Source organism: Mugil cephalus, chromosome 1 (assembly GCF_022458985.1).
Source record: "Mugil cephalus isolate CIBA_MC_2020 chromosome 1, CIBA_Mcephalus_1.1, whole genome shotgun sequence".
In the NCBI taxonomy this organism is placed as follows: domain Eukaryota; kingdom Metazoa; phylum Chordata; class Actinopteri; order Mugiliformes; family Mugilidae; genus Mugil; species Mugil cephalus.
Genome location: NC_061770.1, coordinates 34,213,104 through 34,230,140, shown reverse-complemented (window position 1 = coordinate 34,230,140; position 17,037 = coordinate 34,213,104). Strand labels below are relative to the sequence as shown.

Genomic DNA, 17,037 nt, shown 5'->3' with positions numbered 1-17,037 from the left:
ATGTAAATTCCTTATGTGACTCACGTGCTCTAAGAAATTCAGGTCTCAGCGGGAAGTGATAAAGACACCTGTCGATATGTACAAATGCAAGTCTTGTACTTTTTGTTTTTGCTTATACCATTATATTCTATCGTACTTTACTGTATTTATTTCATTATTTTTATTTTTAAATTTTGACACCTTGCACCTATTCGAGCTACTGTCACAAAGAAATTTCCCCTTGGGGACGAATAAAGTCACCAAGTAAAGTGAATTTATTTCTGCAGCTGCATGCACCAAATGGCTTTAAGAGTTTAATTTTTGAGGGTTTTTTTTTTAGCTCAGCTGATTTTTTTATTATTGTTATATTAACAATGGATGCATCACTTCTGCTTATTAACAAAACATCCACCTTTTAGCAGTGAACACTGGCTCAGTTCATCTAACGTGACTGAACAGACTCTAGTCACCGTCTAGTGGCGGAAAAGAGGAAGTGGAAGACACATGAGAGACGTACACCAAACTCTTCTGATGTTTCACCCTCAGCCCCGCTGCCTATTTAAGGAACTAAAAGGCTTTCAGGAGCTATTTTTAAGGCTGCTATTCGTCACATTCATCACAAAAACACATTCCAACAGAGAGCGCTGCCAAAGACGCAGCTAAAAATACACAAAAAGAACTGAAAGAACGACAGGGAAAACGGTTCCAAAAATCACCTTTTATTCTGTTAATGGACGAGTTCGACAAAAACACGGTTCAGTTAATCAATCTCTATAATCACCATGATCACCGTCTCCGAGCAAAGACAAAATTAAGGCAGTCAATGAAGCACGACGTGGACGAGAGGCAGGTTCGACGAGGAGGCGCGGGAATGTCACGAGAACAAACAGGCATCGCTTTGAATTAAATATTCAGACGAGCATAAATTAAAAAACAAACAAACAAAAAAAAAATATGGCAGAAATCAGGTGTACTGAAAAATGCTAACTGTTTTATTCCAGTCTCCACGTTTCACACTGATTTATGGCTTCAACACCAAAATAACCATTTCCTTCAACACAATCCTGAGGAAAACGACCTCACAGTCAGACTTAACATGATGCAGTTCACCCTTCAACACCCTCTGCTCCGTCCTTAGATGCTGACGTGGACACGAGCTGCTGTCAACACGAATTAATTATCAATCTCAACATAGTTTCCATAGAATCACTGTTTTACCTCAACGTGGGGCTCATGTTTCTGTATCTGCAGCTGTGTCTGACGACTATGACGGCTACTGTGAATAATCTGACGACTGTGTTATGCATTGCCAGTTTCTCAAAGGTTTGAAACAAAGACAGTATAAAGATGGACGGAGGAACAGCTCCTTTAAGAGTGAAGACCATAGACTGTATATAAATATGGACTACATGTTTCCCAGTTCCTCACATTGGTAAAACCGGCGCCATTTTCCCGGAGATACGGGCGACGCCATGTTGCGAGTTTGGAGCCAGAGTCTCATCAGTACGGTGTGAGGGCGGAGTTACATTATCGACGCCCCGCCCACACTTCCTACTACACTCTGCTCTACCTCCCCCAGATATAAGGAAATGTTGCACACTGAACTTATTTTAATTGTTCATAATAGACAAAATGTAAATATGGAGGCGTAATTGTCTCTCAAAAATGAAGCCAAAGCAAGTAGAGCTCCCCCTGGCGGTTGGAGGCTGCAGCATAGGTCATAAGCTCCACCCCCTCCGTGTTAGGACTTGGTCCTAAAATTAAACAGTTATGCACCACAGTTATACGGAAATGTCAAATTATACACTGAACTTATGTGGAATGTTTATTCCTTTTTTTTACAACATGGCAACTGGTGGTCGTCATTATGTCACTTGCTGTTTCTATAGTGTCAAATATCTAAAGCTTAATATATATCCAGAAAATACACAACGTGAACATACATCAAAACTGAGATAACAGGAACCATTCTTGTAACAAAATTATTTGCCGTGTATTTTAGTGTTTTCATTTTTAGCCCATCTCCCATCGACTAACATGGAAGAGGTGGAACTTATATGAGCTACACTGCAGTCTCTAACCACCGGGGGGAGCTGTACATGATTTGGCTTCACATACAAGGAAGGAGAGATGCATTGTCCATATTTATATAGAGAAACCAGCCCTATTTTATCTACGTTAACCAGCTTCTTCTTCTTCTTCTTCTGCGGCTTTATATGGTGCAATACTGACATCTGTAGACCAGTACGTTAACAACAGCTGGAATGCATCGTCACCTGTGCCCTCATTTGCCAACGTAAGTCCCAGGAAACTGTATTAGTGCAGACACAAATCTTAAAAGGAAAGTATTGCCATCTCTGAATGCTTGAGTTAGGACTTAGCTACTGTTGTGAGGATGAAATACTGGAGGACCTCTGGCTAAGGTGAACCAAAAATGTTTTACCTCTCATCTACAATTACACAATGTCACTATTGTGTGTACAGTTGATTTAAAACAGGACTAGTAGCAGCATTCTCAACAATGAGAATATTGTTATAAATGTAGTGGCTGTCAATGGCTTTTGAGATACATACAAAAATAAATGGGAAATTACCGGATTATTAGAGAGGCTGCTGTCCAGTCAGCCGCTACACGAAATCTCTACAGGTAAATTAATTAGTTTTCAGACATCTTGCGGATCATGTAGTTGAGGATTCCTCCGTGGTGGAAGTACGCCAGCTCCACGTCCGTGTCGAATCTCATACGCACTTGGAACGTCTTCCCCGTGTCGAGCTGCAAGGGGCGGGAAAATTCCACAATTCAAACTCTTAACTCCTCGTTTCGCCCTTAACCCGCTATGGGGGCAAGGAACTATATTTGGTAACTTCAGCACATTTTAAGCTGCGTCTCGTTTCCTCAGCCAATCATCAACCAAGACATGGAAGGAAACATTCTCAGGTCTAATCAGGGTCTAATGTGGTCTTCAAGGTCCACATCTACATGAACTCTAAGCGGAGCAGATACTCGGTATCGTGGTATCGAAACTGCACCTGTCAAATGGGATCTTCAATCGATTCTTTTTGTGCCCAGATAATAAAAAACAAAAACAAAACTTGTTTCTGTGGTTTAGTTTAGTCCACCACCACAACAACAGTAGTTTGTTTGGCAGTAAAGCAGCTTTTGGTGGCTGTACTACACACCTGCTGGTACTAGTAAATGCATAAAATGCTGCAAGATTATTTTGGGGAAAACGCGGAATACGAGCAACCTGATAAAGCAACTTAATCAAACATGGAGGAAACTTGAGTGTGTTTACAAGTCTCGTCTTCTCAACGTGACGCGGTGCAACTGTCGATAACTTCATGTAATATAAAAATGGCTACTAGGCTGTCTGTATTCATCCTTTGTGTGTTAAAACATTTACTGTTAAGCAACTCGTTTCCTTCATGTTGTAATTGGCAGCTTTGTGTGCTAACGCTAACTTGCTTGCTAAGTTTTACCTAATTATGAATTATAAGATGAGGAGGACTGTCTGTGTTTGATGAGGTGCTTCATCATGTTGGAGAATGTTGGTTCATGGTTGTGATTTTGAAAATTACACAACCCAAATGATACTTTTGTTGTACTGGTTTGTTGTAAAGTTATTCAATAAAATTTTCAGTAATTTGAGCCCTTTCAAAATGTATTTGTGTAAAAATCTTCTGAATGGGGAGGAGTGGTGACATTTAAACTAATTATTGTTTTTTGAAGTAAAAATTGTACTCAATTGGTATTGATATTGTTTTAAGGGTACCGGTATCGGTACTGGTATCGATACCTAGCCATAATAACTGATTAATTAAGAACCATGAAGAGGTGTCCTAATGTGATAACGTTTACTTAAAGTACTTGAATCAGCTCTTAGGTTCTCTTTGTCTAATATATGGCAACTTCATTGATCTTGATTTTCTCATTTTCACAAAAGTAAAACGAGTAGTGGCCTATAAAAGGTGAACGTACCGTGATGTCGACCGTCATCCTGGGCGTGAGCTGCTCGGGGATGATGACGGTGTAGCGCTCTCGGCCCGTCAGCCCCAGACTGTCGGCGGTGTCGCCCGGCAGATACTCCAGAGGAATCACCCCCATCCCGACCAGGTTGCTCCGGTGGATCCGCTCGTAACTCTCTGCTAGAACGGCTTTAATACCCTACGAGAAACGGAGCAGACTCCATTCAGTGATAAACACCTGTGGAATTGAAAGCCGCTGTGTGGACCTTGAGTTATAAAAGGGACTGATGGGAAGTGAGGCTCACCAGTAGAAAGGGACCCTTCGCTGCCCAGTCTCTGGAGCTCCCTGAGCCGTACTCCTTCCCCGCCAAAACCAGCAGCGGGACATTGGCCTGCCGGTACCTCTCTGCAGCATCGAACACGTCCAGCTAGAGAACAAAGAGTGAGACATGAAGGGGTTAGACCACAGAAAAATACCCGATACTGGGCTGTATTGCAAAAGCAGCACCTTTGCCACAGAACCAAACATCCTCTGACGACAGCTTCTTAACAGTGAATATACATCGATGAGGCATTACATTATGTCCACCTTCCTAATATTGTCTAGGTCTCCCTTGTGTCTCCAGAACAGTCATCAGAGAATGGACATGGACCTTCTGAAGGTGTCCTGTGGCGTCTGGTAGCAGAATGTTGTTAGTGGAGGCCTTTGGGTGCTATGGGTTGAGGGATCTAGTGAATTTGGAGGCCAGGTCAACACCTTGTGATGTTCTTCATGTTTTTTTGAGTTGTTGCTAAACCATTGGTCACGCTGCATCCTGCTGAGGATGGTTGCTGCCATCAAGGAGACTCATTACTATGAGGTCTAGGTGGGTGCTATGTCTAAGAAACATCCAGGTCCAAAAGTTTCCCAACACATGATGTTCAACCTCTCCTGTCATTGGTCTTAATGTTGTGGCTGATCGGGGTATAAGCTGGTACAACTGGTTGACAGAACATCACCTCAGGACCACGAAAACTTATTTCCCTGAACTGCATTTCCCCCGTTGTGATCTTCTCTTGTCTAAAGGTTAATCTTAAAAGTCGCTGAAGCTCTAAAACGTTCTTTCTAAACGAAGTCTGACCGTTTCACCGGACGGCAGGTGGATGGTCTGCGGCGCCTGCTTGTTGAGGAACTTGTTGAAGAGGCGGATGTTGGCGAACGTCCCTCTGGCCATGATGGCGTCGTTCCCTCGTCGAGAGCCGTACGAGTTGTAGTCCCGGGGGGTCAAACTATAAAAACACAAGCAGGAAGCTCAGAGAGATTTCACGAAAGGCTTAACCGCTCAATAACCGGGACGTCTCTAGTTTTCAGCACCAGAAGTGGACACTTGATGGGGTGGACATTAGGGCCTCATGCTCCACCATTAGCATAAATCAATAAGTTCAGTTTGCTGCCCTTTAGTATGACTTGGCTCATAGCGACACTGACTTTGAAGTAGCTCACCCTTTGTTTGTGAGGTATCGAGCTGCAGGGCTGTTCCTGGCGATGTTCCCTGCAGGAGAAATGTGGTCCGTGGTGACCGAGTCTCCCAGATTCAGCAGCACGTAGGCGTCGTGTATGGACGCGGGAGGCTGCAGCGTCATGGTCTGGATGAAGACAAGATGATTGATGTTATCGCAATAACACCACGGTGTTGCTAAAACGATTTCCGTTCACAAAAGTGATACCAGCAGCACCTGAAAAACAGTCATGGTGGCATGTTGGCGGACGTTGGGTGTTTTCAGGTGCTGCGTAGCGTCTTTGTGCACATACAAACCCTTCGTGTTAATTCCATTGACATTAGTACTTGATGCGAATGAACAGGTCACAAGAAGTAATTAGGAAAACTCTAGAGTTAATTTATCACTTTTGTTAACGCTACATTACAGCGCCTATGCTAAGCTAACGCTTACAGCCACACTAATGGATTAGGACAATGTCTGGACGGACTTAAAAACGCCTTTTCTCACTTGTCCAACTATAGGGAAAACGGTGAGAGGTGAGACAAAGAGGTGACATATCCCTCTCAGTAAAACATAATCTGGATTAACACCAGACCCAGCAAATGCGTTTATCATTATTGCCAGAAAGGCTAAATTTATCGGGTTAAAGTTTTTAGCCCATATCGCCCATCCCCACTGTGGTCTGATAATTTAAAAAGTGTTCATTACCAAACAACGTTTGATTATGTTTAATCAAACAATCCTGCTTATATTCCTATTCTGTAAAATTAGATTTTTATGCGCCTTATGAATGCTTTTTTTGATATATATTATAATGTGAGCATATTTACCAAACCATCAAAGAACGGAGGTGACTTGATGTAGGTTGAGTCCGAGTCCCAGGTGTAAAGCTTCTCAGAGGGAGCCACCAGAGCGTTCCAGCGTTCGTTCACTTTCTGCAGCGACGAACCAAAAAGAGACGGAAAGAAGAGGAACTTCAATCTTCTGAACATCTACTGTCCACCCAACGAGCTGACGCTTACGCTACCTCGATCTTCTCATAGACCTCTTTGAACATTGAGGGAATGACGAACTGTGTCTCGACGGCCTGGATCTCCTCTCGCGTGGGCCAGATGTCCCTCAGGAAGATCTCTCTACCTTCTGAGTTGACGCCTTTGGTGGAGAGAGCGGGAAGACGACGTCAGTTAAAAACACAAAAATCCCTAAACATGGATCAGCTACAAATTCTGCAAATTCTACAGGCGGTTGTTTCTCTCACAGTGAAACACCACAACCACCTTACATAGAGTGAGATACATGACGTAAGATATGTAAGGGACACTAGTGTTAATTATGATCAGCCACAACATTATGACCACAGATAGAAGAAGTAACTGACATCGACCATCTTGGGAACGATGTTATATATGTCCCAGAAGTCTGGAAACAAGATGGCCACGTCCATGAAAGCCCTTAATTTGTCCAAATATAACTTAGTGGAAACTCAGTTTTTACATTTTTTGAGTGCAGATCTTGCTATTAAGGAATATTATTACTATAGTGTTAAACTAGCGCGACATGAGCTTGTAGTTCCCATATAACACATGAAAAACTTAAATTACACTGTAGCAGCATTTCAATGTATGCAAGTGGTAAAATACTGTCTGTACGACTGATTTAGTGCAACAAAAACTAATCAGATGTGCTAATAGAACATTACAGGAGCTTCTAATCATTGTTTACACGTGGAGCGGCCATCTTGGAAACTTAACTCAGGGGTAGTGAGGATTCTACGACTTTCTGAGTAGAAAAACGACTTCCGGTTCAAAACTTTTGACTCAGAACTCGGAAAGTCCAACTTACGAGAACAAATGGAACGCACCATTAGATGTGTAGCACCCACCTAGACCAGACTAGACCAGACCAGACCAGAACAGGCCCCCCCACCCCATAGTAGCAATGATACTCCATAATGGCAGCAGACATCCCCAGCATATGACACACAAAAACGGTTTAGGAACAACTCGGAAAAACATGAAGAATGGGACAAGGTGTTGACCTGGCTCCTAATTCCCTCAAGTATCTGTAGTAGTATCTGTTGTAGTTAATCCAAAAAAAAAAAAAAAAAAAAAAAACCACCCCACTCACCTACGGGCTCGTTCTCAAAGTCTATCCTCACGGTGCCGGCTATCGCGTAGGCAATGACCAGTGGTGGAGAAGCCAGGTAGTTGGCTCTGGTGTTGGGGTGAACCCGACCTTCAAAGTTCCTGTTCCCTGACAGGATACCAGCAGCAACCAGGTCCCCCTGAGGAACAAACCGACGGTAAACAAACAGAGTACAACAGATGACACTGTATGTGTCCCTGGGTTAGTAGCAGCCATGGGTTAGCATCCATGGGTTAGTAGCAACCCTTTCTTGATGTTTCACCTAGCCAGGGAAACATCAAGAAAGGGTTTCTGGAAGACGTTTCACCATTCATCAGAGTAGATGTTCCTATTTAAACCCAAACTCCTCCACCAGTATTTCACAACTGAAGACGAAATTTGGGCATTTTCAAGAAACTCTGTTGTATATATTTTGTGTTTCTGAATACTGAGAATCTTCACAGATGACAAGAAAGTTACTAGAGATCAACACTCATGAGACACAAACAAAAATAACAATCCATTTATTATATAGCAATCAGGCATAACATTACGACCACCTTCCTAATATTGTGTATGTCTCCTTTGTGTCTCCAAAACCGCTGTGACTCATTAGAGAATGGACATGGACCTTCTGAGGGTGTCCTGTGGTGTCTGGCAACAAGTGGGGGACCTTTTGGGTCCTATGGGTTGAGGGGAGGAGTCTCAATGGTGGATCATCCCACGGATACCTGATTAATTTGGAATCTAGTGAATGTGGAGGCCAGGCTGTCAAGGAGTGACATTGCTATGGGGTGGAGGTGTCTGGTCTGGACTAGGTGGGGGCTACATGTCTAAGTAACATCCACACGAATGAATGAATGAATATCAGGTCCAAAAGTCTCCCAGCAGAACATTGAATTGTCACAACATGCTCGATGTCATTTACTTCCCCTGCGGTCATAATGTTATGATTGGTACCTTGGTTATGGCTTCCACCACCGGCTCTGGGAGCGGCCCACTGTTCCCGATGCACGTCATGCAACCGTAGCCAACAACATCAAATCTAGAAGGGGAGACCAGAGGTATTAATCACACTGAAGCAGGGCCGCTGGATTCGTCTGCAGGGATCGTGAAAACAACAATTTGAGCCACTCACCCCAGCTGGGAGAGGTACTCCATAACGCCGCTCTCTTTTAAGTAGTAGGTGACCACGCCGCTGCCGGGCGACAGGCTCGTCTTTATGTACGGCTTCACACCCAAACCCAGCTCTATTGCTTTCTTTGCAAGGAGTCCTGAAAAAGAAATGAAGAGTTTCTCGTTCAGTCGCAGCAGATAAACAGACACCAAATCCAACGTTATAATCCATTATAACAAGTACAGCCACCTGCTCCGAGCATGACAGACGGGTTGCTGGTGTTGGTGCAGCTGGTGATGGCGGCGATGACCACTGAGCCGTGGCTTAGCGTGTATTCATTTCCACTGAACTGGAAGGGGACGGTGGTGTTGTGGCGCTCGGGGGCCACCTGGAAACCTTTGAATCCTTGCTGTGGACGTCATGTAAAAAACTATATTAACGCACTGTAGCAGAGCAGATAAAATAACTAGAACTAACTTAGAGACACTAGTGACAGACAAAGGTTTGTGGAAGCTATTTGTGTTGTTCACTAATACCATTTTTTTTTCTTGACTTTTTAGACCATGGAGATTTACTATTTATTTACTCCAGACGTAACGTGAACTAGGCTAATTTTATAAGAGCTAGCTAGAAAAGTTATAGGGGTTTAGTCTTCTGCGTTTAGTTGATGCAGACCCTACGTAGACTTTACATCCACCTCCCCAGAAATATAACTACACCTCACCACCTTGGTGAGACTTCTTGTATCAGGCCGATATAATCTGATACTGTTTTTTTTTGCTGATATCGGACCGATATCCGATACCAATATTGGATCAAGAAACCCCCATTTATTTGATGCTGGTTTGATGTGCAGATTTAGAGATTTTAGTGAGGATGTGGTGTAAAAATAAGGGCAAACCAGAACCCACCTTTTGTCCCAGGCAGGTTTCAAAGTCGCTTTTCATGTCAGATACAGGGATTCTGTCCTGAGGTCTTTTGGGACCACTGCAACAAGGAAGCACAGTGCTAAGATCCAACTGTTCAACCTGAAGAGACAGAGACGAGTGGTGAGTAACCGGTGATGATACACTGAGAAGACTCTGAGATGAGCCAGAGGCTCACCTGAGTGAAATCTGGATCCTGAGAGGTGTCATTGTAGTCCCTGAACATGCCCACTGCCTTAAGGTAATTCGTGATGTAGGCCAGCTTTTCTGGTTCTCGCCCTGAAACCGTGACAAAAAGGAGACGCGATAAAGTTCGACTGTGGCGGCTCTAAAGGACGGACGTAGAGATGGACACTCACCGGTCTGCTGGAGGTACTGAATGCTGACGTCGTCCACGGGGAAGAAAGCCGCCGTGGCCCCGTACTCTGGACACATGTTGGCGATGGTGGCCCGGTCGGCGATGGACAGCTGAGCCACACCGGGGCCAAAGAACTCCACAAACTTCCCTACGACGCCCACTTGACGTAGGTGCTGGCGGTACAAGGGGGGTATGGAGAGGTGTGGTGTAGGTAACACTGAATAAAACCAGCAACGCTTGTGTTTTAAAAGCTGCATGAAAACAGTTTGGACCAACCTTAGTGACGGTGAGGACGATATCAGTGGAGGTGATGAACTTGTTTGGGGTCCCAAACAGCTGGTATCCCACCACCTGAGGCAACACCATGCTTATCGGCTGACCCAGCATGACAGCCTCCGCTTCAATGCCGCCCACGCCTGATGGTTGGAGGACAACTTCATTTAGGATCACGCAACAGTTCAAGTTATTTCTTTGAACGTGGGGTTAGGGTTAGGGCTGGACAAGCGAATGAAGACCAAAACTTCTAAGTTACTCAAGTCTGCTGTAAACTATGTGATATGTGCCCAACCCTGGAGACCCCTCCCCTCTACCTGTAAGACCCAAAGTCACCCCAAATAACAACATCCTCTTTCCCAGACACCACAGGACACCCTCAGAAGGTCCATGTCCATTCTCTGATGATTCACAACTATTTTGGAGGCACAAGAAACACCTACACAATATTTGAAAGGTGGTCATAATGTTATTCCTGATTGGTGCATAATGTGAAGCAATATATTTTGATCAATGTTAGTCCAATAATGACTCTCGATTTAACTTGGTTTAGTCTCCACCCACCCAGGAAAGCATAACTGGCTCCGAAGCCAAACCTTAAGCTAATCGCTAACTGACTCTAAGTAATAGATGAAGTACAATTGACTTTTTGACAAACATGAAAATAAAAATGAGGTTTAGGGTAGAAGATATAAACATTAAGAATGTATATTTCTTTCTCCAGACTGAGTTATCTAGTCTTTAAAAGTCTAAAAAAGTTCAGTGTTAAATGCATACAGTATCGTTTTACCCCAGCCCAGGACGCCCAGGCCGTCAATCATGGTTGTGTGGGAGTCAGTTCCCACCAAACTGTCAGGGTAGAAAAACCCCTCATACTTAAATACCACCCGGGCCAAGTACTCCAGGTTGACCTGGTGAACGATTCCTGAACCTGGAGGAATGATCCGCATGTTCCTGAAGACTTTAGAGCCCCACTGGGAATAAAAAGAGAAGAGAGGTCATATTTACGCACCAATGTGGACCCAACACAGTTAAAACCTAGTGGGCATAAACATGATTATATACCTTTAAAAACTGAAATCTTTCTTTGTTGCGCTCAAACTCCAGGTCCTGGTTTTTCTCCAGGCTATCAGACCTACAGGAAAATAAAAAATAAGGAGCAAGTATTAGTGCACACCAACGCATCATCTACAGCAGGGGTATCAAGTTTGTCCACTAGGGGCTGCACTGTTTCAGTAAGAGTCAGAGTTGTGTATTAGAGAGAGTCTGTCCAACTAGGGAATGGATTGTCTGAGCTGTCCCTCTATGCTGATTGGTGATACTGATTAACAGAGAATGAAGCTGGATTAAAAGCTAAAATATGCTACAGTGCTCATACTACAGCCTCTTTATACTTTTTCTGAGTAATGTCAAACTTCTAACGGTGATGGATGAACACGGAGACTGAGGAGAAGGTAAACACAGCTCCATGACTGATGAGGTGATTGGGCTACAAAGCATTTTACAGCTCATTTAAGTATTTAAGGTAAGTAGACGCTGGGATATTTAAGTGAGGGCCTTTTACATATTGACACATGTTAGCTATAACATTTATAGGCCCGTTAATGGTGAAAATAAGACATTTATTTCAACATAGCACATCCACCCCATAGGGGGGTTACCCAAAAAGATCATTTCTTGAATGTAAACATTTTCATCATTTTTGTAACTCTGCTTAAGATCAAACTGGGCTGTATGTGGCCCCTGAGCTAAAATGAGTTTGACAGCTCTGACCTATAACCTGATTGGGTGCTACGCTAGAACGACTCTGATGATTGTGGCCTTACTTCCTGTTAAAGTCCACTTGGATGGAATGGTCAATGACGAGGTCAACGGGGCAAACCGGGTTTATCTTTTCAGGGTCGCCGCCAAGTTTCATTACGGCATCGCGCATGGCTGCGAAATCCACCACGGCAGGGACACCACTGGAAGAAGATCATTTAGCACGGATTAATACCACCTTATTTGATGAATAATACAAGTTAAAGTTTGAAATGGTTTCCGATTCTCAGACTTTAGGATAAAACATTTAATTGTGAGATAATGTTTGAATCAAAGTCAATGGTTCAAGTTATTATTTTTATGTAGCGTTAAGTCATCAGGATAAATTTACAACCCAGAAATAATAAATAGGATAAATTTTTAAAAATAAACTGAAGAATTATCAGTTATAGTCTTCTGCGGTGCCAGTTTCATCCGTTCTTAATAAATACATATATGTGACATTCTAACGCGAAGAAACCGTCCGGACGTACGTGAAGTCTTGGAGGATGACACGCGCCGGCCTGAACGGCACCTCCACGGTCTGCGTCTGGGTCTGCTTCCAGTCCAGGATGCTCTCCACATCCGAGCGCTTCACCAGGAATTCGTCGCAGTTCCTGACGGCCGACTCCAGGAGGACCCGGATGGAGAAGGGGAGCCGGTCTGAGGAGGAGATGGACAGTGAGCGACTCTCTCAGGACAGACGGAGTCATAATGAGTTTCATAATGAGTCGAAGGGTTTTACGCCACCATATCTGGGATCTCCGAGCTTGGACAGATTGAAAAACTGCTGCGTCGGGTCGTTGGAGTCCAGAGGCTCAACTATGTGTTGAAAAGGATTCACAGGGGCCGACATCCTCCTCTGTGGCTCAGTACAAAGTACTAGAAGAAGAAATAGGAACAATATGAGCCTGTTGGAAACACTGTGAAATAATGACATAGAAACTACGATCTAGAGATTTAGTCTGTGACTAAAGGCTCCTGTGGGTGCTGAGAGACATTTTACTGTATTTAACTTTATTGGTTTATTGTGACGTGGTCATTCCTCATTAATCAACTGTACAAAGTGCCAGTAAATACGGCAGCTTTAGCTAATTAAGCTCATTTTCAGGGCATCCTCAAAGTGAAACGCAACCCAAGATATTATCAACACAGGTTAAAAAGAGGAAAGAAAACAATAAAGAATATTTTTAACCCTTGAGAATCGACATGTTAAAGCTCGCGGTTTTGAATTGCTTAACTCACAAGGGTTTGCGCTACTGACGAACCTGAAAGAGGAAGTTGTGCTTCTAAAACCAACTGGATTTTTACCAACAACAAATTCCTCCAAAAAACAGTGATGTGCAGATCGATACTGAAATATTGATACTTCCGATACCAGGTCTTCATGCTCTAAAATCGATTCTCAAATCAAAACGTCGATACTTTCGATACTTCAGTCGTTTGAGGTAATGTAGGAACACAGTGGAAAGTGACTAAACCACTGAGTTGTAGCAACACAACAAACCTTGTGAAACACAAACTCAGGCTGAACCACAACATAGAATATGAGGCTTTTATGATGAGGACAGAGTTAAGATGGAAGGTTTCATTTTATAGTAGTTCTTAATAGTTAAACAATAATTTAGTTTAATGGTCTTATTCTGTTACTTATTCCTTTTTTTAGTGTATTTTAGTACATATTCTGTATGATTGTGTCTCTGTTTGGTTTTTCTGTTGTTGTATTAGCTCGTATATAGTAAATGAGGCCACTACCTCAACGTACTTCAGAGTTTAAAGTAAATAAATAAATTACTCTGATGTCTTGTTTTCTTTATGAAGCTATGATTTGAGATACACTTCTTTCTTTTTTTATGTTCACCAGACACATTAGAGTGTATTTACACAAAGTATCGGATCGGTATCGCCAACACCAGCCTGAATTTTACTCGGTATCGGATCAGAAAGAACATCAGCACTAAACATGTGTCTCCTCCTGAGTCTCCCTGGTCTTTCTTCACCCCCCTCCCCTCCACTCTCTATCTGTCGCCACAATCTGTGTAAAAACACGATAGCGGGTATTTCAGTGGACTCGTTCTACAGCTGGTCACGGGACAAAAGAGAACAAAGTACAAAACGTGGTCAAATTTTATGGCTGATTACGAACGCTTATTAACTTCTCTGGTTTAATACGACACGGAAATTTAACAAAACCTCATAAATAACAAGCTGCAACGTCTTGTTTTTGCACGGCAATGTCCAGATACTGAAATAAATAGTTTGATAAGACTTTCTGTCGATTAAAACTATGAAAGACAAAAATGACTAATAAGCTTTTTCTTCTGAAGACTAAGACTAAATGAGACTCTGGTGCTAAGAGGGTTAATAACTGGTCCACAGCCTTTTCACAGTGTACAAATGGATTAACTTGAATTGCAGTGCGTGCATGCTGGAGGGGGGGTGGGTCAGTGAACTTTTAACCCGTGCCTTACAAACCTTACACAACTCAACGTCCCCGAGCAATCTGACGAAATCTGAAGCTAAACGAACCACAGGCCCCTGAGACTCACAGGGCGAGCTCAGGCGATCTGTCCCGGCCTGCATGTGATTTCCTTGAGAGCAGCGTTATCCGTGTGAAAGGTGACAGAGCAGCTCGACCGGGCCTGCACATCCTGAACGGCCACATAGCTGCCCGCTGAGCCGCAACGACACGGTGCAACGCCTCCAACCGCACCAACCAGGTGCAAAAGTCCAAAACGCGACCCTGACATTAGGGCTGAAGGGGAACCTGCCACTGACAATACTGTCTCAGGTTATAATTACCTCTGTGGGACTGAGTGTCAGATCTACAACAAGTTGAATCTGAATGTTAACTTTTGTAGTTTGCTTAAGTAACTTCTCCCAGTTTAATATCTAAACTTTTCTAATCTGCTTTTTTGCAGATTTTTTTTTATTGTCTTGCAATTAATCACCAACTTCAGCAGTTTTAATTACCACCGCTCTATACACACAGCATGTATTTATACTTTTAATTTTCTTTATTTTTTGCAATAAATTCATGTTGTGAATGCTCATGTTTTTTGGTTTATCTTCTTATCAACTACTGTGACCAGGACGTTTCCCATATGTGGCATAAATAAACAACGTCTTACAGCTTATTTTAAACTGGAGAACATTTGATCGATTTTTGTAAATTTGTTCAGAATGATACTTCTTTGCATATGTTGCTTGAACCATTTTCTATTTTATTTTACTAGTTAATACTTGTATTTTATTCGTACTTTATCTTTTTTGCTTGTGTTTTTAAGAGCAATAAGCTACTGTGACCAAGCAGTTTTCTAATCTTACTAAATATTATTTTCTCTTCTTTAATTCTGCTCATATTCTAATCTTAACATATACATTTTAATGTGGTATTTTATTCCCGAGTCTTCTAACCAACCTCATCCTCCTCTTCATTCATATTTCCCAGCCCTGCCACTTGGCCTACGTTGTTAGCATTAGCTTCCTCGTCAAACATGTACACAAAGCGCAGGACGTCCGGCTCAGTAAAAAAAAAAAAAAAACACTAACGCGCAGGTCGAGGACACGGTTTAACGGGACGTTTGACCAAATGTCTTCGGAGGTGATGTACTCACTCGTGGTGTGCAGCGGAGGGGATCCAGCAGAAAGCGGGACGGTGAGTCTCCTCCACGGTGTCTGACAGGCAGCTAATCTCAAAGTCCTTGTTTGTTCCGCCACCAGTGGCAACACTTCACACTTCCGGGTACAGTTTCAGAATAAAAGCAACCTCCTAAATAGTAGGGGAAAAAAAACATTTACTATAACTACTGACTCGACAGATTAATTAAGCAATTAAAAATATAATAATATGCACATACGTTTTAATCTCGTGGACCACTCGCGTTATGTTTCCGGCTTCGGGAAGGGAAAGGTAGATGTATGATCGGACAATGACCGTTTGTGTTGTTTGGCTCCTTTGTCTTCTCTTTGAATTATATTTATTAATCGGCGAATTAAAGAGTGTAATAATAATAACATCCACAAACATATTGATGTCTTTTATAAAAGCCACTTGCTATCTTTAAACGGGGAGATGACATCCAGCTGGGTTACGCCAACTGCATAGGCATGGCCGTAAGGGGCGTGGCTAGTAGTCAAATACTGATGACGCCATAATGGCGTCATCAAAAAGTTTTTAGATAGGACCCGGTTCTAGACAGACTTTAATGATCCATCCAGGATCCATTTCCCAAGTACCTTCTTATTGATCCTTAACCGGGATCAGAGGCTAGGGATCAAATCCAGTATTGGAATCTAAGGCTAAGGATCACATTCAGGATTCTAGGACTAGGGATCACATTCAGGATTCTAGGACTAGGGATCAAATCCAGTATTGGAATCTAAGGCTAAGGATCACATTCAGGATTCTAGGACTAGGGATCACATTCAGGATTCTAGGACTAGGGATCAAATCCAGGATTCTAGGACTAGAGATCAAATCGGATATTATTCTTAGGCTAGGCCTCAAATTGGATAGGAGGATAAGGCTAGGGTTAGGGATAGGACATAATCAAGGACAGGATAATAGGGCTAGGATTAAGATGAAGGATCGAATGTAGGATAGGTCCCTGGGGATGGATGGATGGACGGATAGATAGATAGATAGATAGATGTCCATTGACATTCAAACTAAGTCATATTTGATCGTTAGTCTTCATTTGTGATTTTTTTTATCCCAGTGTAGATGTTTTGGACCAAACAATCATCCAGATGAAAGCGCAGAATAACTAATATATAGATTTTCACATAACATGGAGTTTTGAACATGTTCTAGTTATAATTTTTTTGCGTCTCTTTCCCTATCGGTTCCTCTTTTATTTTGACAGCTCGTTTTACTTCTGTGCGTTGACCGCTTCCTGTTTCAATCTGAAAAGTCCTTTACCCCTGTGTCTGTAAGTACTGCTACATCAGAGTGTAGCCTGTTACACAGGTCCATGGATGTAAGGTTGTATGTCTAATGTTGCAGTAGC

At 42.7% G+C, this 17,037-nt stretch overlaps 1 protein-coding gene across 1 annotated transcript; it reads right to left on the bottom strand.

Annotated features, from left to right (window-relative positions):
* Positions 1-677: 677 nt before the first annotated feature.
* Positions 678-15,807, bottom strand: aco1 (aconitase 1, soluble). The gene is made up of 21 exons (XM_047596865.1): positions 15,643-15,807; positions 12,776-12,907; positions 12,520-12,688; positions 12,052-12,189; positions 11,291-11,360; positions 11,016-11,199; positions 10,229-10,368; positions 9,954-10,125; positions 9,773-9,873; positions 9,580-9,696; positions 8,918-9,077; positions 8,690-8,825; positions 8,512-8,596; positions 7,555-7,711; positions 6,455-6,579; positions 6,258-6,362; positions 5,429-5,571; positions 5,067-5,214; positions 4,251-4,373; positions 3,959-4,144; positions 678-2,752 (listed from the first exon to the last, which is right to left on the bottom strand). Exons 2-21 carry the CDS (start codon positions 12,879-12,881, stop codon positions 2,636-2,638), a joined length of 2,682 nt encoding a protein of 893 aa, XP_047452821.1. The 5' UTR covers positions 12,882-12,907; positions 15,643-15,807; the 3' UTR covers positions 678-2,635.
* Positions 15,808-17,037: the final 1,230 nt, after the last annotated feature.

What these genes read in the sequence shown, in the direction of transcription:
- aco1 (XM_047596865.1), bottom strand. Translation starts at nt 12,881, where the DNA reads ATGTCGGCCCCTGTGAATCCTTTTCAACACATAGTTGAGCCTCTGGAC. An exon ending in GTCTGTCATGCTCGGAGCAG is followed by an intron (nt 8,826 to 8,917) that starts GTGGCTGTACTT and finishes TTTCTTTTTCAG; the next exon opens with GACTCCTTGCAAAGAAAGCA. An exon ending in CGATACCTCACAAACAAAGG is followed by an intron (nt 5,215 to 5,428) that starts GTGAGCTACTTC and finishes GTGTTTTTATAG; the next exon opens with TTTGACCCCCCGGGACTACA.